General features: G+C 52.3%; 1 protein-coding gene across 3 annotated transcripts in view; it reads left to right on the top strand.

Annotated features, from left to right (window-relative positions):
- Positions 1 to 26,045, top strand: part of galns (galactosamine (N-acetyl)-6-sulfatase) — a 114,666-nt gene that overhangs the window by 68,055 nt on the left and 20,566 nt on the right. For all 3 annotated transcript variants that reach the window (XM_085991944.1, XM_085991945.1, XM_085991942.1), the window contains 5 exons: positions 10,463 to 10,566; positions 15,717 to 15,853; positions 21,315 to 21,417; positions 23,703 to 23,824; positions 25,896 to 26,013. In XM_085991944.1, coding sequence (XP_085848070.1) covers positions 10,463 to 10,566; positions 15,717 to 15,853; positions 21,315 to 21,417; positions 23,703 to 23,824; positions 25,896 to 26,013 — 584 coding nt within the window. The remainder of the gene's footprint in view (positions 1 to 10,462; positions 10,567 to 15,716; positions 15,854 to 21,314; positions 21,418 to 23,702; positions 23,825 to 25,895; positions 26,014 to 26,045) is intronic.

The raw sequence follows: 26,045 nt of genomic DNA, 5'->3' as shown, positions 1-26,045 counted from the left end.
GTATAGTGTGTGGGGTGGGGGAGTTTACCCAGGGTATAGTGTGTGGGGTGGGGGAGTTTGCCTCGGGTATAGTGTGTGGGGTGGGGGAGTTTACCCAGGGTATAGTGTGCGGGGTGGGGGAGTTTACCCAGGGTACAGTGTGCGGGGTGGGGGAGTTTACCCAGGGTATAGTGTGCGGGGTGGGGGAGTTTACCCAGGGTACAGTGTGTGGGGTGAGGGAGTTTACCCAGGGTATAGTGTGTGGGGTGGGGGAGTTTACCCAGGGTATAGTGTGCGGGGTGGGGGAGTTTACCCAGGGTATAGTGTGTGGGGTGGGGGAGTTTACCCAGGGTATAGTGTGCAGGGTGGGGGAGTTTACCCAGGGTATAGTGTGCAGGGTGAGGGAGTTTACCCAGGGTATAGTCTGTGGGGTGAGGGAGTTTACCCAGGGTGTAGTGTGTGGAGTGGGGGAGTTTACCCAGGGTATAGTGTGCGGGGTGAGGGAGTTTACCCAGGGTATAGTGTGTGGGGTGAGGGAGTTTACCCAGGGTATAGTGTGCGGGGTGGGGGAGTTTACCCAGGGTATAGTGTGCGGGGTGGGGGAGTTTACCCAGGGTATAGTGTGTGGGGTGAGGGAGTTTACCCAGGGTATAGTGTGTGGGGTGGGGGAGTTTACCCAGGGTATAGTGTGTGGGGTGGGGGAGTTTACCCAGGGTATAGTGTGTGGGGTGGGGGAGTTTACTCAGGGTATAGTGTGCAGGGTGGGGGAGTTTACCCAGGGTATAGTGTGCGGGGTGGGGGAGTTTACCCAGGGTATAGTGTGCGGGGTGGGGGAGTTTACCCAGGGTATAGTGTGTGGGGTGGGGGAGTTTACCCAGGGTATAGTGTGCAGGGTGGGGGAGTTTACCCAGGGTATAGTGTGCGGGGTGGGGGAGTTTACCCAGGGTATAGTGTGCGGGGTGGGGGAGTTTACCCAGGGTATAGTGTGTGGGGTGAGGGAGTTTACCCAGGGTATAGTGTGTGGGGTGGGGGAGTTTACCCAGGGTATAGTGTGTGGGGTGGGGGAGTTTACCCAGGGTATAGTGTGCGGGGTGGGGGAGTTTACCCAGGGTATAGTGTGTGGGGTGAGGGAGTTTACCCAGGGTATAGTGTGCGGGGTGAGGGAGTTTACCCAGGGTATAGTGTGCGGGGTGGGGGAGTTTACCCAGGGTATAGTGTGTGGGGTGGGGGAGTTTACCCAGGGTATAGTGTGTGGGGTGGGGGAGTTTACCCAGGGTATAGTGTGCGGGGTGGGGGAGTTTGCCTCGGGTATAGTGTGTGGGGTGAGGGAGTTTACCCAGGGTATAGTGTGTGGGGTGGGGGAGTTTACCCAGGGTATAGTGTGCGGGGTGGGGGAGTTTGCCTCGGGTATAGTGTGCGGGGTGGGGGAGTTTACCCAGGGTATAGTGTGCGGGGTGAGGGAGTTTGCCTCGGGTATAGTGTGCGGGGTGGGGGAGTTTACCCAGGGTATAGTGTGCGGGGTGGGGGAGTTTACCCAGGGTATAGTGTGCGGGGTGGGGGAGTTTGCCTCGGGTATAGTGTGTGGGGTGGGGGAGTTTACCCAGGGTATAGTGTGCGGCGTGGGGGAGTTTACCCAGGGTACAGTGTGCGGGGTGGGGGAGTTTACCCAGGGTACAGTGTGCGGGGTGGGGGAGTTTACCCAGGGTATAGTGTGTGGGGTGGGGGAGTTTACCCAGGGTATAGTGTGTGGGGTGGGGGAGTTTACCCAGGGTATAGTGTGCGGGGTGGGGGAGTTTACCCAGGGTATAGTGTGCGGGGTGAGGGAGTTTACCCAGGGTATAATGTGCGGGGTGGGGGAGTTTACCCAGGGTATAGTGTGTGGGGTGGGGGAGTTTACCCAGGGTATAGTGTGCGGGGTGAGGGAGTTTACCCAGGGTATAGTGTGCGGGGTGGGGGAGTTTACCCAGGGTATAGTGTGTGGGGTGAGGGAGTTTACCCAGGGTATAGTGTGTGGGGTGAGGGAGTTTACCCAGGGTATAGTGTGCGGGGTGGGGGAGTTTACCCAGGGTATAGTGTGCGGGGTGGGGGAGTTTACCCAGGGTATAGTGTGCGGGGTGGGGAGTTTACCCAGGGTATAGTGTGCGGGGTGGGGGAGTTTACCCAGGGTATAGTGTGCGGGGTGGGGGAGTTTACCCAGGGTATAGTGTGCGGGGTGAGGGAGTTTACCCAGGGTATAGTGTGCGGGGTGGGGGAGTTTACCCAGGGTATAGTGTGTGGGTGGGGGAGTTTACCCAGGGTATAGTGTGCGGGGTGGGGGAGTTTACCCAGGGTATAGTGTGTGGGGTGGGGGAGTTTACCCAGGGTATAGTGTGTGGGGTGGGGGAGTTTACCCAGGGTATAGTGTGCGGGGTGCGGGAGTTTACCCAGGGTATAGTGTGCGGGGTGAGGGAGTTTACCCAGGGTGCAGTGTGCGGGGTGAGGGAGTTTACCCAGGGTATAGTGTGCGGGGTGAGGGAGTTTACCCAGGGTATAGTGTGTGGGGTGGGGAGTTTACCCAGGGTATAGTGTGCGGGGTGGGGGAGTTTACCCAGGGTATAGTGTGCGGGGTGGGGGAGTTTACCCAGGGTATAGTGTGCGGGTGAGGGAGTTTACCCAGGGTATAGTGTGTGGGGTGAGGGAGTTTACCCAGGGTATAGTGTGCGGGGTGGGGGAGTTTACCCAGGGTATAGTGTGTGGGGTGGGGGAGTTTACCCAGGGTATAGTGTGCGGGGTGAGGGAGTTTACCCAGGGTATAGTGTGTGGGGTGAGGGAGTTTACCCAGGGTATAGTGTGCGGGGTGGGGGAGTTTACCCAGGGTATAGTGTGTGGGGTGAGGGAGTTTACCCAGGGTATAATGTGTGGGGTGAGCGAGTTTACCCTGGGTATAGTGTGCGGGGTGAGGGAGTTTACCCAGGGTATAGTGTGTGGGGTGGGGGAGTTTACCCAGGGTATAGTGTGCGGGGTGGGGGAGTTTACCCAGGGTATAATGTGTGGGGTGGGGGAGTTTACCCAGGGTATAGTGTGCAGGGTGGGGGAGTTTACCCAGGGTATAGTGTGCAGGGTGAGGGAGTTTACCCAGGGTATAGTCTGTGGGGTGAGGGAGTTTACCCAGGGTATAGTGTGTGGGGTGAGGGAGTTTACCCAGGGTATAGTCTGTGGGGTGAGGGAGTTTACCCAGGGTATAGTGTGCGGGGTGGGGGAGTTTACCCAGGGTATAGTGTGCGGGGTGGGGGAGTTTACCCAGGGTATAGTGTGTGGGGTGAGGGAGTTTACCCAGGGTATAGTGTGTGGGGTGGGGGAGTTTACCCAGGGTATAGTGTGCGGGGTGAGGGAGTTTACCCAGGGTATAGTGTGTGGGGTGAGGGAGTTTACCCAGGGTATAGTGTGCGGGGTGGGGGAGTTTACCCAGGGTATAGTGTGCGGGGTGGGGGAGTTTACCCAGGGTATAGTGTGTGGGGTGAGGGAGTTTACCCAGGGTATAGTGTGTGGGGTGGGGGAGTTTACCCAGGGTATAGTGTGTGGGGTGGGGGAGTTTACCCAGGGTATAGTGTGTGGGGTGGGGGAGTTTACCCAGGGTATAGTGTGCAGGGTGGGGGAGTTTACCCAGGGTATAGTGTGCGGGGTGGGGGAGTTTACCCAGGGTATAGTGTGCGGGGTGGGGGAGTTTACCCAGGGTATAGTGTGTGGGGTGGGGGAGTTTACCCAGGGTATAGTGTGCGGGGTGGGGGAGTTTACCCAGGGTATAGTGTGCGGGGTGGGGGAGTTTACCCAGGGTATAGTGTGTGGGGTGAGGGAGTTTACCCAGGGTATAGTGTGTGGGGTGGGGGAGTTTACCCAGGGTATAGTGTGTGGGGTGGGGGCGTTTACCCAGGGTATAGTGTGTGGGGTGGGGGAGTTTACCCAGGGTATAGTGTGTGGGGTGGGGGAGTTTACCCAGGGTATAGTGTGTGGGGTGGGGGAGTTTACCCAGGGTATCGTGTGCGGGGTGAGGGAGTTTACCCAGGGTATAGTGTGCGGGGTGGGGGAGTTTACCCAGGGTATAGTGTGTGGGGTGAGGGAGTTTACCCAGGGTATAGTGTGCGGGGTGAGGGAGTTTACCCAGGGTATAGTGTGCGGGGTGGGGGAGTTTACCCAGGGTATAGTGTGCGGGGTGGGGGAGTTTACCCAGGGTATAGTGTGCGGGGTGGGGGAGTTTACCCAGGGTATAGTGTGTGGGGTGGGGGAGTTTACCCAGGGTATAGTGTGTGGGGTGGGGGAGTTTACCCAGGGTATAGTGTGTGGGGTGGGGGAGTTTGCCTCGGGTATAGTGTGTGGGGTGGGGGAGTTTACCCAGGGTATAGTGTGTGGGGTGGGGGAGTTTGCCTCGGGTATAGTGTGTGGGGTGGGGGAGTTTACCCAGGGTATAGTGTGCGGGGTGGGGGAGTTTACCCAGGGTACAGTGTGCGGGGTGGGGGAGTTTACCCAGGGTATAGTGTGCGGGGTGGGGGAGTTTACCCAGGGTACAGTGTGTGGGGTGAGGGAGTTTACCCAGGGTATAGTGTGCGGGGTGGGGGAGTTTACCCAGGGTATAGTGTGTGGGGTGGGGGAGTTTACCCAGGGTATTGTGTGTGGGGTGGGGGAGTTTACCCAGGGTATAGTGTGCGGGGTGGGGGAGTTTACCCAGGGTATAGTGTGCGGGGTGGGGGAGTTTACCCAGGGTATAGTGTGCGGGGTGAGGGAGTTTGCCTCGGGTATAGTGTGTGGGGTGAGGGAGTTTACCCAGGGTATAGTGTGTGGGGTGGGGGAGTTTACCCCGGGTATAGTGTGTGGGGTGGGGGAGTTTACCCAGGGTATAGTGTGCGGGGTGGGGGAGTTTGCCTCGGGTATAGTGTGTGGGGTGAGGGAGTTTACCCAGGGTATAGTGTGCGGGGTGGGGGAGTTTACCCAGGGTATAGTGTGCGGGGTGAGGGAGTTTGCCTCGGGTATAGTGTGCGGGGTGGGGGAGTTTACCCAGGGTATAGTGTGCGGGGTGGGGGAGTTTACCCAGGGTATAGTGTGTGGGGTGGGGGAGTTTACCCAGGGTATAGTGTGTGGGGTGGGGGAGTTTACCCAGGGTATAGTGTGTGGGGTGGGGGAGTTTACCCCGGGTATAGTGTGTGGGGTGGGGGAGTTTACCCAGGGTATAGTGTGCGGGGTGGGGGAGTTTGCCTCGGGTATAGTGTGTGGGGTGAGGGAGTTTACCCAGGGTATAGTGTGCGGGGTGGGGGAGTTTACCCAGGGTATAGTGTGCGGGGTGAGGGAGTTTGCCTCGGGTATAGTGTGCGGGGTGGGGGAGTTTACCCAGGGTATAGTGTGTGGGGTGGGGGAGTTTACCCAGGGTATAGTGTGCGGGGTGGGGGAGTTTACCCAGGGTATAGTGTGTGGGGTGAGGGAGTTTACCCAGGGTATAGTGTGTGGGGTGGGGGAGTTTACCCAGGGTATAGTGTGCAGGGTGGGGGAGTTTACCCAGGGTATAGTGTGCGGGGTGGGGGAGTTTACCCAGGGTATAGTGTGCGGGGTGGGGGAGTTTACCCAGGGTATAGTGTGTGGGGTGAGGGAGTTTACCCAGGGTATAGTGTGTGGGGTGAGGGAGTTTACCCAGGGTATAGTGTGTGGGGTGGGGGAGTTTACCCAGGGTATAGTGTGTGGGGTGGGGGAGTTTACCCAGGGTATAGTGTGCGGGGTGGGGGAGTTTACCCAGGGTACAGTGTGTGGGGTGAGGGAGTTTACCCAGGGTATAGTGTGCGGGGTGGGGGAGTTTACCCAGGGTATAGTGTGTGGGGTGGGGGAGTTTACCCAGGGTATCGTGTGTGGGGTGGGGGAGTTTACCCAGGGTATAGTGTGTGGGGTGAGGGAGTTTACCCAGGGTATAGTGTGTGGGGTGGGGGAGTTTACCCAGGGTATAGTGTGCGGGTTGGGGGAGTTTACCCAGGGTATAGTGTGCGGGGTGGGGGAGTTTACCCAGGGTATAGTGTGCGGGGTGGGGGAGTTTACCCAGGGTATAGTGTGCGGGGTGGGGGAGTTTACCCAGGGTATAGTGTGCGGGGTGAGGGAGTTTACCCAGGGTATAATGTGCGGGGTGGGGGAGTTTACTCAGGGTATAGTGTGTGGGGTGGGGGAGTTTACCCAGGGTATAGTGTGTGGGGTGGGGGAGTTTGCCTCGGGTATAGTGTGCGGGAGTTTACCCAGGGTATAATGTGCGGGGTGGGGAGTTTACCCAGGGTATAGTGTGTGGGGTGGGGGAGTTTACCCAGGGTGTAGTGTGCGGGGTGAGGGAGTTTACCCAGGGTATAGTGTGCGGGGTGGGGGAGTTTACCCAGGGTATAGTGTGCGGGGTGGGGGAGTTTACCCAGGGTATAGTGTGCGGGGTGGGGGAGTTTACCCAGGGTATAGTGTGCGGGTGGGGGAGTTTACCCAGGGTATAGTGTGCGGGGTGGGGGAGTTTACCCAGGGTATAGTGTGTGGGGTGAGGGAGTTTGCCTCGGGTATAATGTGTGGGGTGGGGGAGTTTACCCAGGGTATCGTGTGTGGGGTGAGGGAGTTTGCCTCGGGTATAATGTGTGGGGTGGGGGAGTTTACCCAGGGTATAGTGTGCGGGGTGAGGGAGTTTACCCAGGGTATAGTGTGTGGAGTGGGGGAGTTTACCCAGGGTATAGTGTGTGGGTGAGGGAGTTTACCCAGGGTATAGTGTGTGGGGTGGGGGAGTTTACCCAGGGTATAGTGTGCGGGGTGGGGGAGTTTACCCAGGGTATAGTGTGTGGGGTGGGGGAGTTTACCCAGGGTATAGTGTGTGGGGTGGGGGAGTTTACCCAGGGTATAGTGTGCGGGGTGGGGGAGTTTACCCAGGGTATAGTGTGCGGGGTGGGGGAGTTTACCCAGGGTATAGTGTGTGGGGTGAGGGAGTTTACCCAGGGTATAGTGTGCGGGGTGAGGGAGTTTACCCAGGGTATAGTGTGTGGGGTGGGGTAGTTTACCCAGGGTATAGTGTGTGGGGTGCGGGAGTTTACCCAGGGTATAGTGTGTGGGGTGAGGGAGTTTACCCAGGGTATAGTGTGCGGGGTGAGGGAGTTTACCCAGGGTATAGTGTGTGGGGTGAGGGAGTTTACCCAGGGTATAGTGTGCGGGGTGAGGGAGTTTACCCAGGGTATAGTGTGCGGGGTGGGGAGTTTACCCAGGGTATAGTGTGCGGGGTGGGGGAGTTTACCCAGGGTATAGTGTGCGGGGTGGGGAGTTTACCCAGGGTATAGTGTGTGGGGTGGGGGAGTTTACCCAGGGTATAGTGTGTGGGGTGGGGAGTTTACCCAGGGTATAGTGTGTGGGGTGGGGGAGTTTGCCTCGGGTATAGTGTGTGGGGTGGGGGAGTTTACCCAGGGTATAGTGTGTGGGGTGGGGGAGTTTGCCTCGGGTATAGTGTGTGGGGTGGGGGAGTTTACCCAGGGTATAGTGTGCGGGGTGGGGGAGTTTACCCAGGGTACAGTGTGCGGGGTGGGGGAGTTTACCCAGGGTATAGTGTGCGGGGTGGGGGAGTTTACCCAGGGTACAGTGTGTGGGGTGAGGGAGTTTACCCAGGGTATAGTGTGCGGGGTGGGGGAGTTTACCCAGGGTATAGTGTGCGGGGTGGGGGAGTTTACCCAGGGTATAGTGTGCGGGGTGGGGGAGTTTACCCAGGGTATAGTGTGCGGGGTGAGGGAGTTTGCCTCGGGTATAGTGTGTGGGGTGAGGGAGTTTACCCAGGGTATAGTGTGTGGGGTGGGGAGTTTACCCCGGGTATATTGTGTGGGGTGGGGGAGTTTACCCAGGGTATAGTGTGCGGGGTGGGGGAGTTTGCCTCGGGTATAGTGTGTGGGGTGAGGGAGTTTACACAGGGTATAGTGTGCGGGGTGGGGGAGTTTACCCAGGGTATAGTGTGCGGGGTGAGGGAGTTTGCCTCGGGTATAGTGTGCGGGGTGGGGGAGTTTACCCAGGTATAGTGTGCGGGGTGGGGGAGTTTACCCAGGGTATAGTGTGTGGGGTGGGGGAGTTTACCCAGGGTGCAGCTGTTAGTAAGCAAGGGGGAGTTTACCCAGGGTATAGTGTGTGGGGTGGGGGAGTTTACCCCGGGTATAGTGTGTGGGGTGGGGGAGTTTACCCAGGGTATAGTGTGCGGGGTGGGGGAGTTTGCCTCGGGTATAGTGTGTGGGGTGAGGGAGTTTACCCAGGGTATAGTGTGCGGGGTGGGGGAGTTTACCCAGGGTATAGTGTGCGGGGTGAGGGAGTTTGCCTCGGGTATAGTGTGCGGGGTGGGGGAGTTTACCCAGGGTATAGTGTGTGGGGTGGGGGAGTTTACCCAGGGTATAGTGTGCGGGGTGGGGGAGTTTACACAGGGTATAGTGTGTGGGGTGAGGGAGTTTACCCAGGGTATAGTGTGTGGGGTGGGGGAGTTTACCCAGGGTATAGTGTGCAGGGTGGGGGAGTTTACCCAGGGTATAGTGTGCGGGGTGGGGGAGTTTACCCAGGGTATAGTGTGCGGGGTGGGGGAGTTTACCCAGGGTATAGTGTGTGGGGTGGGGGAGTTTACCCAGGGTATAGTGTGTGGGGTGGGGGAGTTTACCCAGGGTATAGTGTGCGGGGTGGGGGAGTTTACCCAGGGTACAGTGTGTGGGGTGAGGGAGTTTACCCAGGGTATAGTGTGCGGGGTGGGGGAGTTTACCCAGGGTATAGTGTGTGGGGTGGGGGAGTTTACCCAGGGTATCGTGTGTGGGGTGGGGGAGTTTACCCAGGGTATAGTGTGTGGGGTGAGGGAGTTTACCCAGGGTATAGTGTGTGGGGTGGGGGAGTTTACCCAGGGTATAGTGTGCGGGTTGGGGGAGTTTACCCAGGGTATAGTGTGCGGGGTGGGGGAGTTTACCCAGGGTATAGTGTGCGGGGTGGGGGAGTTTACCCAGGGTATAGTGTGCGGGGTGGGGGAGTTTACCCAGGGTATAGTGTGCGGGGTGAGGGAGTTTACCCAGGGTATAATGTGCGGGGTGGGGGAGTTTACTCAGGGTATAGTGTGTGGGGTGGGGGAGTTTACCCAGGGTATAGTGTGTGGGGTGGGGGAGTTTGCCTCGGGTATAGTGTGCGGGAGTTTACCCAGGGTATAATGTGCGGGGTGGGGGAGTTTACCCAGGGTATAGTGTGTGGGGTGGGGGAGTTTACCCAGGGTGTAGTGTGCGGGGTGAGGGAGTTTACCCAGGGTATAGTGTGCGGGGTGGGGGAGTTTACCCAGGGTATAGTGTGCGGGGTGGGGGAGTTTACCCAGGGTATAGTGTGCGGGGTGGGGGAGTTTACCCAGGGTATAGTGTGCGGGGTGGGGGAGTTTACCCAGGGTATAGTGTGCGGGGTGGGGGAGTTTACCCAGGGTATAGTGTGTGGGGTGAGGGAGTTTGCCTCGGGTATAATGTGTGGGGTGGGGGAGTTTACCCAGGGTATCGTGTGTGGGGTGAGGGAGTTTGCCTCGGGTATAATGTGTGGGGTGGGGGAGTTTACCCAGGGTATAGTGTGCGGGGTGAGGGAGTTTACCCAGGGTATAGTGTGTGGAGTGGGGGAGTTTACCCAGGGTATAGTGTGTGGGGTGAGGGAGTTTACCCAGGGTATAGTGTGTGGGGTGGGGGAGTTTACCCAGGGTATAGTGTGCGGGGTGGGGGAGTTTACCCAGGGTATAGTGTGTGGGGTGGGGGAGTTTACCCAGGGTATAGTGTGTGGGGTGGGGGAGTTTACCCAGGGTATAGTGTGCGGGGTGGGGGAGTTTACCCAGGGTATAGTGTGCGGGGTGGGGGAGTTTACCCAGGGTATAGTGTGTGGGGTGAGGGAGTTTACCCAGGGTATAGTGTGCGGGGTGAGGGAGTTTACCCAGGGTATAGTGTGTGGGGTGGGGTAGTTTACCCAGGGTATAGTGTGTGGGGTGCGGGAGTTTACCCAGGGTATAGTGTGTGGGGTGAGGGAGTTTACCCAGGGTATAGTGTGCGGGGTGAGGGAGTTTACCCAGGGTATAGTGTGTGGGGTGAGGGAGTTTACCCAGGGTATAGTGTGCGGGGTGAGGGAGTTTACCCAGGGTATAGTGTGTGGGGTGAGGGAGTTTACCCAGGGTATAGTGTGCGGGGTGGGGGAGTTTACCCAGGGTATAGTGTGCGGGGTGGGGGAGTTTACCCAGGGTATAGTGTGTGGGGTGGGGGAGTTTACCCAGGGTATAGTGTGCGGGGTGGGGGAGTTTACCCAGGGTATAGTGTGTGGGGTGGGGGAGTTTACCCAGGGTATAGTGTGTGGGGTGGGGGAGTTTACCCAGGGTATAGTGTGCGGGGTGGGGGAGTTTACCATGGGTATAGTGTGCGGGGTGGGGGATCTGATGTGTGAGCAGTGGGAGCGATTGTCCCATGATGAGATTACCCTGGGGTTTGTGTTGCTCTAGGGGGGAGTAACGGCCCGTTCCTGTGCGGAAAGGAGACGACGTTTGAGGGAGGAATGCGGGAGCCTGCAATCGCCTGGTGGCCGGGACGCATACCTGCTGGACAGGTGAGCACCTCTTTATTGGGTCGTGGCCGGGGGGTGGGGGGGCATGGTTACCATGGTCGCTCCGACCCGGGGTCGTGCCGAGGTCGCTCCGACCCGGGGTCGTGCCGAGGTCGCTCTGAAGGGCGACCTGATAGAGGTCTTTAAGATTATGAAAGGGTTTGAAAGGGTAGATGTGAAGATGATGTTTCCACTTGTGGGGGAGACCAGAACTTGGGGGTCATAAGTATAAGATAATCACTAATAGATCCATTTAAGGGGAAACTAGATAAGCACATGAGGGAGAAAGGAATGGAGTGATATGTTGAAAGGGTGAGATGAGGAGGGGTGGGAGGAGGCTTGTGTGGAGCACAAACACCAGCATGGACCTGGTTGGCCAAATGGCCTGTTTCTGTGCTGTAAATACTTTGTAATTCTATGTAATACCTGGGTCAGGGGGGTGGGGGGCAGGTCGGGGGGTGGGGGGGAGGTCGGGGCGGGGAGGTCCGTGTGGGTGGGCGGGAGGTCGGGGCGGGGAGGTCAGTGTGGGTGGGGGGGAGGTCGGGGAGGGGGCGTGGGTGTGGGGTGGGCGGGAGGTAGGGGCGGGGAGGTCAGTGTGGTTGGGGGGCAGGTGGGGGGGGAGGTCGGGGCGGGGGCGGGGAGGTCAGTGTGGTTGGGGGGCAGGTGGGGGGGGAGGTCGGGGCAGGGGCGGGGAGGTCAGTGTGGTTGGGGGGCAGGTGGGGGGGGGAGGTCGGGGCGGGGGCGGGGAGGTCAGTGTGGGTGGGGTGGAGGTCGGGGCGGGTTGTGGGGGGGGGGAAGTCTGGTGAGGGTTGACAGTGGGCTTTAAACCTTTTAAAGGTGTGATGTAGGGAGAGTAATGAAATAAACGCTGGCACTAACAAGAGCAGCTGATATTAGAATATTTGCTCAGGACTTGTTCCTCCGCTTCACTCAATTGAATTTAACGGCAGGCTGTGTAAAGGAGGGCGGAGAGAAGACTCTGATTTAATCTGAACCGAGCTCGCGATGGGCAAAAGCGCCTCAGTTGCTGGATGTAGATAAAAATCAACAAAGGTATGAGTGGAGAGCTGGAACTGGTGTGAGCGGGCCATCATAAGAACATAAGAAGCAGGAGTAGGCTAATCGGCCCCTCGAGCCTGCTCCGCCATTCAATAAGATCATGGCTGATCTGATCCTAACCGCCAATCCACTATCACAGAACCATCTCCTGAATCTAACAGAATTAGACACACGAAATAGGAGCAGGATCAGGCTACACGGCCCCTGGGCCCGCTCCGCTACCCACAGGGCCATGACCGATCCGGACCTAGACTCATGTCCAAATTCCTGCCCGCTCCCCGTAACCCTTAATTCCCTTTACTTCTAGGAAACTGTCTATTTCTGTTTTAAATTTATGTAATGATGTAGCTTCTACAGCTTTTTGGGGCAGCATATTCCATGGACCTACCACCCTCTGAGTGAAGTAGTTCCTCCTCATCTCAGTTTTGAAAGAGCAGCCCCTTATTCTAAGACTATGCCCCCTAGTTCTAGTTTCACCCATCATCGGGAACATCCTCCCCGCATCCACCCGATCCAACCCCTTCACAATCTTATATGTTTCAATAAGATCGCCTCTCATTCTTCTGAACTCCAATGAGTAGAGTCCCAATCTACTCAACCTCTCCTCATATGTCCATCCCCTCATCCCCGGGATTAACTGAGTGAACCTTCTTTGTACTGACTCGAGAGCAAGTATGTCTTTTCTTAAGTATGGACACCAAAACTGTATGCAGTATTCCAGGTGCGGTCTCACCAATACCTTGTACAACTGAAGCAAACCTCCCTATTTTTATATTCTATCCCCCTAGCAATGAAAGCCAACATTCCATTGGCCTTCTTAATCACTTGCTGCACCTGCATACTAACCTTTTGAGTTTCGTGCACCAGGACCCCCAGATCCCTTTGTACTTCAGTACTTTACAGTTTCTTGCCATTAAGATAATAACTTGCTCTACGATTTTTCCTGCCAAAGTGCATAACCTCACACTTTCCAGTATTGTATTCCATCTGCCAAATCTCTGCCCACTTACTTAGCCTGTCGATGTCCCCTTGCAGGTTTTTTATGTCCCTCCCATCTTGGTATCATCTGCAAACTTTGATATGTTACACTCGGTCCCCTCCTCCAAATCGTTAATATAGATTGTAAAGAGTTGGGGACCCAGCACTGACCCCTGCGGAACACCACTAGGTACTGATTGCCAGTCTGAGAATGAACCATTTATCCCAACTCTCTGCCTTCTGTTAGATAGCCAATCCTCTATCCATGCCAGAATATTACCCCCAATCCCGTGATTTTTTTATCTTAAGCAATAATCTTTTGTGTGGCACCTTGTCAAATGCCTTTTGGAAGTCTAAATACACTACGTCCACTGGTTCCCCTTTACCCACCCTATATGTTACTTCCTCAAAGAACTCCAGCAAATTTGTCAAACATGACTTCCCCTTCATAAAACCATGCTGACTTTGTCCTATTAAATTATGATTATCCAAATGTCCTGTTACTGTCTCCTTAATAATGGACTCCAAAATTTTACCTACCACAGATGTTAGGCTAACCGGTCTATAGTTTCCAGCCTTCTGTCTACTGCCCTTTTTAAATAAGGGTGTCACATTAGCAGTTTTCCAGTCTGCCGGGACCTTTGCTGAGTCCAGGGAGTTTTGGAAAATTATTACTAATGCATCCACAATCCCTACCACCACTTCCCTCAAGACCCTAGGATGTAAGCCATCAGGCCCAGGTGATTTATCCGCCTTGAGTCCCATTATTTTACCGAGTACCACTTCCTTAGTGATTTTGATCGTGTTTAGCTCCTCCCCCCCTTTAGCCCCCTGTTTGTCCAGTGTTGGGATATTCTTAGTGTCCTCTACTGTAAAGACTGATACAAAATATTCATTCAGTGTTTTTGCCATCTCCATATTTCCCACCATTAATTTCCCAGTCTCATCCTCTAAGGGACCAACATTTACTTTAGCCACCCTTTTTCTTTTTATATAACTATAAAAATTCTTACTATCTGTTTTTATATTTTTTGCTCATTTACTTTCATAATCTATCTTCCCTTTCTTAATCAATCTTTTTGTTATTTTTTGCTGTCTTTTAAAGTTTTCCCAATCCTCTATCCTCCCACTAGATTTGGCTACCTTATATGCCCTTGTTTTTAGTCGAGTACTATCCTTAATTTCTTTACTTAGCCACGGATGGCTCTCTTTTCTTTTACACCCTTTTCTTCTCAGTGGAATATATTTTATTTGGAAGTTGTAAAATACCTCCTTAAATGTACACCACTGATCATGTATCGTCTTATCCTTTAATCTATTTTCCCAATCCACTCTACTCAATTCCGCTCTCATACCTTCATAGTCTCCTTTATTCAAGCTTAGCACGCTTGTTTGAGATCCAACCTTCTCGCCCTCTAATTGAATATGGAATTCAACCATGTTATGGTCACTCATTCCAAGGGGATCCTTTACTAGGACATTTTTAATTAATCCTGTCTCGTTACACAGGACCAGATCTAAGGTTGCTTGCCCCCTGGTCGGTTCAGTTACATACTGCTCAAGAAACCCATCCCTAATACACTCAATGAACTCATCCTCAAGGCAGCCCTGCCCAATTTGATTTGTCCAATTAATATGATAGTTAAAATCCCCCATAATTATAGATGTTCCCTTATTACAAGCCTCAACTATTTCCTGATTGATACTCCGTCCAACAGAGTTGCAACTGTTCGGAGGCCTATAGACTATGCCCACTAGTGTTTTTTTCCCCTTATTATTCCTTACCTCCACCCAAACTGTTTCATTATCCTGATCTTTTGACCCAATATCATTTCTCTGTATTACAGTGATTCCTTCCTTTATTAACATAGCCACCCCACCTCCCCTTCCTTCCTGCCTGTCCTTCCTGATCGTTAAATAACCTGGTATGTTTAATTCCCAGGCATTGTCACCCTGCAGCCATGTTTCTGTCATGGCCACAAGATCATACCCATATGTAGTTACCCATATGTAGTTATTTGTGCCATTAACTCGTCTATTTTGTTACGAATGCTACGTGCATTCAGATAGAGAACTTTCAAATATGTTTTGTGACAGTTCCTGCTTTTGCCCTTTTTATTACTTTACCTTTTACTCCATACCTTCTGCCCCTTCCTGGCACGCTCTGGTTTTTAATTTCCCCACTGCTACCTAAGTCTATGACCTTCTCTGTTGTCATTTTTATTATTTGCTCTCTAGGAACCTCCCCCCCCCACTAGTTAGTTTAAAGCCCTCTCTACAGCCCTAGTTATATGATCCACCAGGACTCTAGTCCCAGCACTGGCCAAGTGAAGCCCGTCCCAACGGAACAGCTCCCTCCTGCCCCAGTACATCGGTATCTGTCACACACCAGCTCGTTGTGAAGGAGCTCGGCCTCACACCCAGCACTTCCTCATCGTCCCTAGCCTCTGATTATCTGGGTGAATCACGCCGAGCCCTGTCGCTGGCTCTTTATGTTCCAGTCAGGACACTGCGTGCAGTTTAACCGTCCCAGGGACCGGCGTTGACCTGCTCCTTTCATTACTTCATGTCATAGAATGATGGAAGTTACAGCACAGGAAACAGTGTGAGTGGTGTCCCCATCCACACACCCCTGCTCCTGGACCTCAATCACCCTCTTCTGCACCAACACACACCTACACACAAAGTGACCCACGATATATATATGTACACACACACACACACCACACAGACACACATGCGTACGCACACATGACAGTCAGGGTCATAGGACATAGGAAATAGGAGCAGGAGTTGGCCATTCGGCCCCTCGAGCCTGCTCCGCCATTCGATAAGATCATGGCTGATCTGGTCTTGGCCTCAGCTCCACTCTCCTGCCCGCTCCCCATAACCCTTCACTCCCTTATCGTTCAAAAATCTGTCTATCTCCACCTTGAATATATTCAATGACTCCGCCTCCACAGCTCTCTGGGGTAGAGAATTCCAAAGATTCACGACCCTCTTAGAGAAGAAAATCCTCCATTTTAAATGGGCGACCCCTTATTCTGAAACTATGCCCGAGTTCGAGATTCCTCCCAGCTCTTGGGCCTGATGTTTGGTTTGGTTTGTGGTTACAGGTCAGTCACCAGCTGGGCACCGCCATGGATCTGTTCACGACCAGCCTGATCCTGGCTGGGCTTCAGCCACCCACAGACCGGCAATTGGACGGGATCGACCTTTCACCTGTGATCTTCCAGAATAAGATTATCAGCAGGTACTCGTGGGGCCAGACTCAGGGGGAGAGCGAGACATTTATCTTCCTAAAAATAATAGGTGCTCATCAAAGGGAGAGATATTAGAGCCTGAAAATGGAAAGAACATTTTTCACTGCAAGCACCCAGGTCAGAAACAAACACTCCCAGAGTATGGGTTAGATACAGAGTAAAGCTCCCTCTACACTGTCCCATCAAACACTCCCAGGGCAGGTACAGCACGGGTTAGATACAGAGTAAAGCTCCCTCTACACTGTCCCATCAAACACTCCCAGGGCAGGTACAGCACGGGTTAGATACAGAGTAAAGCTCCCTCTACACTGTCCCATCAAACACTCCCAGGGTAGGTACAGCATGGGTTAGATACAGAGTAAAGCTCCCTCTACACTGTCCCATCAAACACTCCAAGGGCAGGTACAGCACGGGTTAGATACAGAGTAACGCTCCCGCTACACTGTCCCATCAAACACTCCCAGGGTAGGTACAGCATGGGTTAGATACAGAGTAACGCTCCCTCTACACTGTCCCATCAAACACTCCAAGGGCAGGTACAGCACGGGGTTAGATACAGAGTAAAGCTCCCTCTACACTGTCCCATCAAACACTCCCAGGGCAGGTGCAGCACGGGTTAGAAGAGATAGGCAAAATGGAAAAGGAGGAGGGGTAAGCATGATAAAGGATGGGATAAAGACAGTAGAGAGGAAAGATCTTGGCTCCGAAAATCAAGAAGTAGAATCAGTTTGTGTGGAGCTAAGAAACAGCAAGGGGCAGAAAACATTGCTGGGAGTTGTTTATAGGCCCCCGAACAATAGTTGTAATGTAGGACAGAGTATAAATCAGGAAATTAGAGGCACATGTAACAAGGGTAATACAGTGATCATGGGGGACTTCAATCTACATATAGACTGGGCAAACCAAATTTGCAGTAATAGTGTGGAGGACGAATTCATGGAATGTATGCAAGATAGTTTTCTAGATCAGTATGTTGAGGAACCAACTAGGGAACAAACTATTATAGATCTAGTATTGTATGATGAGAAAGGGTTAATTAATAACCTTTTAGTAAAGGGGCCTTTAGGGAAGAGTGACCATAATATGATAGAATTTTATATTGAGTTTGAAAGTGATTTTGTTAAATCCAAAACTAGGATCTTAAATCTAAACAAAGCAAATTACGTAGGTATGAGGGGCGAGTTGGCTACGGTAGATTGGGAAACTATATTAAAAGGTATAACAGTAGACAAGCAATGGCTAGCATTTAAAGAAATAATACATAATTTACAACAAATATACATTCCTTTAAGGCACAAAAATCCCACAGGAAAAGTGTTCCAACCATGGCTAACAAGAGAAGTTAAAGGTAGTATTAGATCAAAGGAAGAGGCTTATAATGTTGCCAAAAAGAGCAATAAGCCTGAGGATTGGGGAGGATTTTAAAGGGAAAATCGAATATGAGTGTAAACTAACGAGAGACATAAAAAGACCGTAAAAGCTTCTATAGGTATGTAAAAAGGAAAAGATTAGCAAAAGTAAATGTGGGTCCTTTACAGGCTGAGACAGGAGAAATTATAATGGGGAATAAGGAAATACTTTGTGTCTGTCTTCATGGAAGAAGACGCAAAAAACTTCCCGGAAATAGTGGAGAACCAAGGGCATAGTGAGAATGAGGAACTGAAAGAATTAATATTAGTAATAAAATAGTACTAGAGAAATTAATGGGACTGAAAGCCGATAAATCCCCTGGACCTGATGGCCTACATCCTAGGGTTTTGAAAGAGGTGGCTATAGAAATAGTAGATGCATTGGTTGTCAAATTCCAAAATTCCATAGATTCTGGAACGGTTCCCACGGATTGGAAGGTAGCGAATGTAGGCCCACGATTTAAGAAAGGAGAGAGAGAGAAAAGGGGGAACTACAGACCAGTTAGCCTGACATCAGTAGTTGGGAAAATGCTAGAATCTATTATTAAGGACGTGGTAACAGGGCACTTAGAAAATAATAATAATAGGATTGGGCAGAGTCAACACGGATTTATGAAAGGGAAATCGTGTTTGACGAATAGAGTTTTTGAGGTTGTAACTAGCAGAATAGATAAGGGGGAAACCAGTGGATGTGGTGTATTTGGATTTTCAGAACGCATTCGATAAAGTGCCAATTAAGAGGTAATTAAACAAAATTAGGCCTCATGAGATTGGGGGTAATATGCTAGCATAGACTGAGGATTGGTTAATGGACGGAACACATAGAGTAGGAATAAACGGGTCATTCTCGGGTTGGCAAGGATCAGTGCTTGGGCCTCAGCTATTCACAATCTACATCAATGATTTGGATGAGGGGACCAAATGTAATATATCCAAATTTGCTGATGACACAAAGCTGGGTGGGAAAGTAAGTTGTGAGGAGGATGCAAGGAGGCTTCAAGGGGATATAGACAGCCTAAATGAGTGGGCAAGAACATGGCAAATGGAATATAATGTGGAGAAATGTGAATTTATCCACTTTGGTAGGAAAAATAGAAAAGCAGAGTATTTTTTAAATGGAGAGAGATTGGGAAATGTTGGTGTTCAGAGGGACCTGGGTGTCCTTGTACACGAATCACTGAAAGTCTCAGAATAAGGGGTCGGCCATTTAGGACTGAGATGAAGCGAAATTTCTTCACTCAGAGGGTGGCGAATCTTTTTGAATTCTCTACCCCAGAGGGCTGCGGAGACTCAGTCGTTAGTATATTCAAGACACAGATCCATAGATTTTTGGAAATTAAGGGAATCAAGGGATATGGGGATAGTGCAGGAAAGTGGAGATGAGCTAGAAGATCACCCATGATCTTACTGAATGGCGGAGCAGGCTCGAAGGCCAAATGGCCTACTCCAGCTCCTATTTCTTATGTTCTTATGTTAGATACAGCATAAAGCTCCCTCTATACTGTCCCATCAAACACTCCTAGGGCAGGTACAGCACAGGTTAGATACAGAGTAAAGCTACCTCTACGCTGTCCCATCAAACACTTCCAGGGCAGGTACAGCACGGATTAGATACAGAGTAAAGCTCCCTCTACGCTGTCCCATCAAACACTCCCGGGGCAGGTACAGCACGGGTTAGATACAGAGTAAAGCTCCCTCTACACTGTCCCATCAAACACTCCCAGGGCAGGTACAGCATGGGGTTAGATACAGAGTAAAGATCCCTCTACACTGTCCCATCAAACACTCCCAGGGCAGGTACAGCAGGGGTTAGATACAGAGTAAAGCTCCCTCTACACTGTCCCCATCAAACACTCCCAGGGCAGGTACAGCACGGGTTAGATACAGAGTAAAGCTCCCTCTACACTGTCCCATCAAATACTCCCAGGGCAGGTACAGCACAGGTTAGATACAGAATAAAGCTCCCTTTACACTGTCCCATCAAACATTCCCAGGGCAGGGACAGCACGGGTTAGATACAGAGTAAAGCTCCCTCTACACTGTCCCATCAAACACTCCCAGGGCAGGTACAGCACGGGTTAGATACAGAGTAAAGCTCCCTCGACACTGTCCCATCAAACACTCCCAGGGCAGGTACAGCACGGGGTTAGATACAGAGTAAAGCCCCCTCTACACTGTCCCATCAAACACTCCCAGGGCAGGTACAGCACGGGTTAGATACAGAATAAAGCTCCCTTTACACTGTCCCATCAAACACTCCCAGGGAAGGGACAGCACGGGTTAGATACAGAGTAAAGTTCCCTCTACACTGTCCCATCAAACACTCCCAGGGCAGGTACAGCACGGGTTAGATACAGAGTAAAGCTCCCTCTACACTGTCCCATCAAACACTCCCAGGGCAGGTACAGCACGGGTTAGATACAGAGTAAAGCTCCCTCTACACTGTCCCATCAAATACTCCCAGGGCAGGTACAGCACGGGTTAGATACAGAATAAAGCTGCCTTTACACTGTCCCATCAAACACTCCCAGGGCAGGGACAGCACGGGTTAGATACAGAGTAAAGCTCCCTCTACACTGTCCCATCAAACACTCCCAGGGCAGGTACAGCATGGGTTATATACAGAGTAAAGCTCCCTCTCCACTGTCCCATCAAACACTCCCAGGGCAGGTGCAGCACGGGGTTAGATACAGAGTAAAGCTCCCTCTACACTGTCCCATCAAACACTCCCAGGGCAGGTACAGCACGGGTTAGATACAGAGTAAAGCTCCCTCTACACTGTCCCATCAAACACTCCCAGGGCAGGGACAGCACGGGTTAGATACAGAGTAAAGCTCCCTCTACACTGTCCCATCAAACACTCCCAGGGCAGGTACAGCATGGGTTAGATACAGAGTAAAGCTCCCTCTACACTGTCCCATCAAACACTCCAGGGCAGGTACAGCACGGGTTAGATATAGAGTAAAGCTCCCTCTACACTGTCCCATCAAACACTCCCAGGGCAGGTACAGCACGGGTTAGATACAGAGTAAAGATCACTCTACACTGTCCCATCAAACCCTCCCAGGGCAGGTACAGCACGGGGTTAGATACAGAGTAAAGCTCCCTCTACACTGTCCCATCAAACACTCCAGGGCAGGTACAGCACGGGTTAGATATAGAGTAAAGCTCCCTCTACACTGTCCCATCAAACACTCCCAGGGCAGGTACAGCACGGGTTAGATACAGAGTAAAGCTCCCTCTACACTGTCCCATCAAACACTCCCAGGGCAGGTACAGCACGGGGTTAGATACAGAGTAAAGCTCCCTCTACACTGTCCCATCAAACACTCCCAGGGCAGGTACAGCACGGGTTAGATACAGAGTAAAGCTCCCTCTACACTGTCCCATCAAACACTCCCAGGGCAGGTACAGCACGGGTTAGATACAGAGTAAAGCTCCCTCTACACTGTCCCATCAAACACTCCCAGGGCAGGTACAGCACGGGTTAGATACAGAGTAAAGCTCCCTCTACACTGTCCCATCAAAACTCCCAGGGCAGATACAGCACGGGTTAGATACAGAGTAAAGCTCCTGCTACACTGTCCCATCAAACACTCCCAGGGCAGGTACAGCACGGGTTAGATACAGAGTAAAGCTCCCTCTACACTGCCCCATCAAACACTCCCAGGGCTCTTTGAGGGAGATTGCTGATTAGGTTTGATGTAGGGTCAGTGTTTCTCCCGTGTCCACTAAGAACTGGACGGTGTGTGGCCAGGTTGTCGGTCGGACCCCTATGGCCAGCAGACAGAGGGACGTTGGTCCCATCGGTCTGGTGTGGATTTGAACCCAGACCCCGGGGATGATGGGTCGTCTGTAACCCACTCCTAAAGTCCTCCCTGCTTCAAAAAGTATTGGCAGTTTCAGACTTATTTTCATTTAAGAGTTTCACTGTGTCTTGTGTGTGTGTGTAAAATGTGACTCATCAACACTACGAAGCGCTTCCCATCTGCTGCGAATATTGTGACTCAGTATTATTCCAGCGGTTTCTCTCACTGCGCAGGCCAGTGTTTTACTACCGAGGGAATGAGCTGATGGCCGTGCGGCTCGGACTGTATAAGGCACATTACTGGACGTGGAGTAACTCCTGGGAGGAACTGCAGCAGGTGAGACCGAGCCCGGGAGCGGGAAACTCTAGCAGGGACACAGGCTCGATAGCAAGGGGGCAAAGTGGGGAAGGGCCTGGTAGTTAAAGTGGGGGTGGAGTACAGTGAATACAGCCCGAGACATGAAAGGGAAGACTGGATATAATATATCACCTTATCCCATTCCTCAGAAACACGTTCTGTACAGTCAGTAACTCAGTGAAGGCAGCGAGTAATTCATGTACAGCAAGGTCCCATCAACAGCAATGAGCTAAACTAACATTTTCAGTGTTTCTGGAGCTGTTGGTTGAGGTTCAAGTGTAAAGAACACGGTGGTGAGCTCCTTGAGTAGTTCAGACGGAGCGTCACATCCACCTGGATCAGAATATCTCGCGTTATTCAATGTTCTGTAATGTGTTCCCAATATCACTAAACTCAACACAGACAGACTGAACATCAATGGCAGCTTTCCTTCCTACAGACTCCAGTTAGTCCCAGTGACCCCTGGGTTAGAGAGAGGTTGAAATCTGCCTGGGTTCCTGCTCCTGATCACTGTCCAGTGACCCCTGGGTTAGAGAGAGGGGAAATCAGCCAAGGTTCCTGCTCCTGGTCACTGTCCAGTGACCCCTGGGTTAGAGAGAGGGGAAATCAGCCAGGGTTCCTGCTCCCAATCACTGTCCAGTGTCCCTTGCTGGAAACTTTTCGTGTGGACACCAGGTGAAAACAGGATGGATGAACTATCTGGGCCAGACATGTGAATGGCCACTTGTGTGAGGTATAAAGGGTCCATAATTGATCAGTGCCCATATAACCCAGAAGCCAGTGAGAGTCAGTGTCTCTGGGATCTGTACCCGAGAGTCGTGCCCATATAACCCGGAACCCAGTGAAAGTCAGTGCCTGTGGAACCCGAACCCCAGTGAGTGTCAGTGTCTGTGGAACCCGTACCCCAGTGAGAGTCAGTGCTGTGGAACCCGTACCCCAGTGAGAGTCGGTACGTACCCCAGTGAGAGTCGGTGCCTGTGGAACCCGTACCCCAGTGAGAGTCAGTGTCTGTGGAACCCGTACCCCAGTGAGAGTCCGTGTCTGTGGGCCCCGTACCCCAGTGAGAGTCAGTGTCTGTGGAACCCGTACACCAGTGAGAGTCAGTGTCTGCGGAACCCGTACCCCAGTGAGAGTCAGTGTCTGTGGAACTGTACCCCAGTGAGAGTCAGTGTCTGTGGAACTGTACCCCAGTGAGAGTCAGTGTCTGTGGAACCCGTACCCCAGTGAGAGTCCGTGTCTGTGGGCCCCGTACCCCAGTGAGAGTCAGTGTCTGTGGAACCCGTACCCCAGTGAGAGTCAGTGTCTGTGGAACCCGTACCCCAGTGAGAGTCAGTGTCTGTGGAACTGTACCCCAGTGAGAGTCAGTGTCTGTGGAACTGTACCCCAGTGAGAGTCAGTGTCTGTGGAACCCGTACCCCAGTGAGAGTCAGTATCTGTGGAACCCGTACCCCAGTGAGAGTCAGTGTCTGTGGAACCCGTACCCCAGTGAGAGTCAGTGTCTGTGGAACTGTACCCCAGTGAGAGTCAGTGTCTGTGGAACCCGTACCCCAGTGAGAGTCAGTGTCTGTGGAACTGTACCCCAGTGAGAGTCAGTGTCTGTGGAACTGTACCCCAGTGAGAGTCAGTGTCTGTGGAACCCGTACCCCAGTGAGAGTCCGTGTCTGTGGACCCCGTACCCCAGTGAGAGTCAGTATCTGTGGAACCCGTACCCCAGTGAGAGTCAGTGTCTGTGGAACCCGTACCCCAGTGAGAGTCAGTGTCTGTGGAACCCGTACCCCAGTGAGAGTCCGTGTCTGTGGAACCCGTACCCCAGTGAGAGTCAGTGCTTTGGAACCCATACCCCAGTGAGAGTCAGTGTCTGTGGAACCCGTACCCCCCAGTCACACAGTACCTTTTAAATATGCTCCTTGTAAATCAAGAGTCTGCAGGAGGGTATCTGTGGCTCGAGGGGGCTAAATGGCCTCCGCCTGTTCCCGTGTAACAGGCACGATGGGCTGAATGGCTTCTTCCTGTTCCTGTGTAACAGGCTCGAGGGGCTGAATGGCCTCCTCCTGTTCCTGTGTAACAGGCTCGAGGGGCTGAATGGCCTCCTCCTGGGCTCACTCTGGGTTTCTAAGCCTTGGCTGTTTCTGCAGGTCAGACACGTGCTAACCAAAGATTCTCTGATCCCAGATTCTCTCGCTGCCCGGATATTTTCAGAATCTAATAACTGAAAAATTCTGACTGAATCTCCCAAAACACAAAACTGTGTAATTTAATTTCAGGGAATTAACTTCTGCCCGGGACAGAACGTGACGGGAGTCACAACTCACGATCAGCGAGACTACACCATCCAGCCTCTGCTCTTCCACCTTGGGAGGGATCCTGGAGAGCGATTCCCCATCAGGTGAGATGGGGGGGGAGGGTCAGGTTTCAGCTAAACCTCAACCTAGTGCCCTCCATTATCTGTTATTCTATATATAAACCCCCGAACCCCTCCATTAGATTCCAGCCTGTAACTCACCCCCAGGTATCTGTTATTCTATATATAAACCCCCCAAACCCCTCGATTAGATTCCAGTCTGTAACTCACTCCCAGGTATCTGTTATTCTATATATGAACCCCCCAACCCCTCGATTAGATTCCAGCCTGTAACTCACTCCCGGGAATCTGTTATTCTATATATAAACCCCCCGAACTCCTCGATTAGATTCCAGCCTGTAACTCACTCCCGGGTATCTGTTATTCTATATATAAACCCCCTGAACTCCTCGATTAGATTCCAGCCTGTAACTCACTCCCGGGTATCCGTTATTCTATATATAAACCCCCCGAACCCCTCGATTAGATTCCAGCCTGTAACTCGCTCCTGGGAATTTGTTATTCTATATATAAACCCGCTCCCCCCCCCGCGAACCCCTCGATTAGATTCCAGCCTGTAACTCACTCCCGGGAATCTGTTATTCTATATATAAACCCCCGAACCCCTCGATTAGATTCCAGCCTGTAACTCACTCCCGGGTATCTGTCATTCTATATATAAATCCCCCAACCCCTCGATTAGATTCCAGCCTGTAACTCACCCCCGGGTATCTGTTATTCTATATATAAACCCCCCGAACCCCTCGATTAGATTCCAGCCTGTAACTCACTCCTGGGTATCTGTTATTCTATATATAAACCCCCGAACCCCTCGATTAGATTCCAGCCTGTAACTCACCCCCGGGTATCTGTTATTCTATATATAAACCCCCCGAACCCCTCGATTAGATTCCAGCCTGTAACTCACCCCCGGGTATCTGTTATTCTTTATATAAACCCCCCTGAACCACTCGATTAGATTCCAGCCTGTAACTCACTCCCGGGTATCTGTTATTCTATATATAAACCCCCCGAACCCCTCGATTAGATTCCAGCCTGTAACTCACCCCTGGGTATCTGTTATTCTATATATAAACCCCCCTGAACCACTCGATTAGATTCCAGCCTGTAACTCACCCCCGGGTATCTGTTATTCTATATATAAACCCCCCGAACCCCTCGATTAGATTCCAGCCTGTAACTCACTCCCGGGTAACTGTTGTTTTATATATAAACCCCCCGAACCCCTCGATTAGATTCCAGCCTGTAACTCACCCCCGGGTATCTGTTAATCTATATATAAACCCCCCGAACCCCTCGATTAGATTCCAGCCTGTAACTCACTCCCGGGTATCCGTTATTCTATATATAAACCCCCCGAACCCCTCGTTTAGATTCCAGCCTGTAACTCACTCCCGGGTAACTGTTGTTTTATATATAAACCCCCCGAACCCCTCGATTAGATTCCAGCCTGTAACTCACTCCCGGGTATCTGTTAATCTATATATAAACCCCTCGATTAGAATTCTTCACTTCCCTTTCAAAAGCTGTTCTGGATTCTGCTTCCCGCACTGTTTCTGGTCGGGCATCCCAAGTCCCAAAAACTGCGTAAAAAGAGAAGTTATCCGGTAGGGGGAGGGAGGGGTGTTGACAAAAATGAGAAGTTGTTAGAATAACCTAGTGAGTAAATCCCCCGCCCGTGTGGTACTGAGCTACAGAGAACGACCTGTGCTGAGTTACCCCTGGGAAAGGGGATAAATGAGCCTGGGCTCCTGATCCTGTTGCTGTCCAGTGACCGTGTGTGTGTCGGGGGAGGAAGCAGCAAGCGCCACTGTGAACCTGCTCTTTCGGTGAATTACTCGCTATTACCTGGCACATGAAGAATAGACTCTAGAGAGAGAGGCCGGTGCCCGTGGAACCCAATCGTTAGCACGGGAGGGGCAGCGCGGGCCAACTTGACCCAGTTACTCAGACCCGGGGAGCACCGGCCGCTGTCTTGTTTCTCCATCACTAGATCGGACCGTGAACAGACAGATTCAGGGAGACATGTCGGCCCTGCCCTGCCCTGTCTCGGTGTCTGTCTCTCTCCCTCGCTCACCTCCTCGTGATGTTGCAGGTTTTCCCACCGGGAGTACGAGGAGACGATGAGAAAGATCTCAAACATTGTGCAACATCACAAAGCCTCGCTGGTGCCGGGGGAACCACAGCTGAATGTGTGTGACCGGGCCGTCATGGTGAGTGGTGAGAATTATTTATAACAATTGTT

The sequence above is a fragment of the Somniosus microcephalus genome, chromosome 6 (genome assembly GCF_052327205.1).
Source record: "Somniosus microcephalus isolate GS21.2 chromosome 6, FLI_Smic_1.0, whole genome shotgun sequence".
NCBI classification, from domain to species: Eukaryota; Metazoa; Chordata; class Chondrichthyes; order Squaliformes; family Somniosidae; genus Somniosus; species Somniosus microcephalus.
This window is presented reverse-complemented; position numbering and strand designations above follow the sequence as displayed.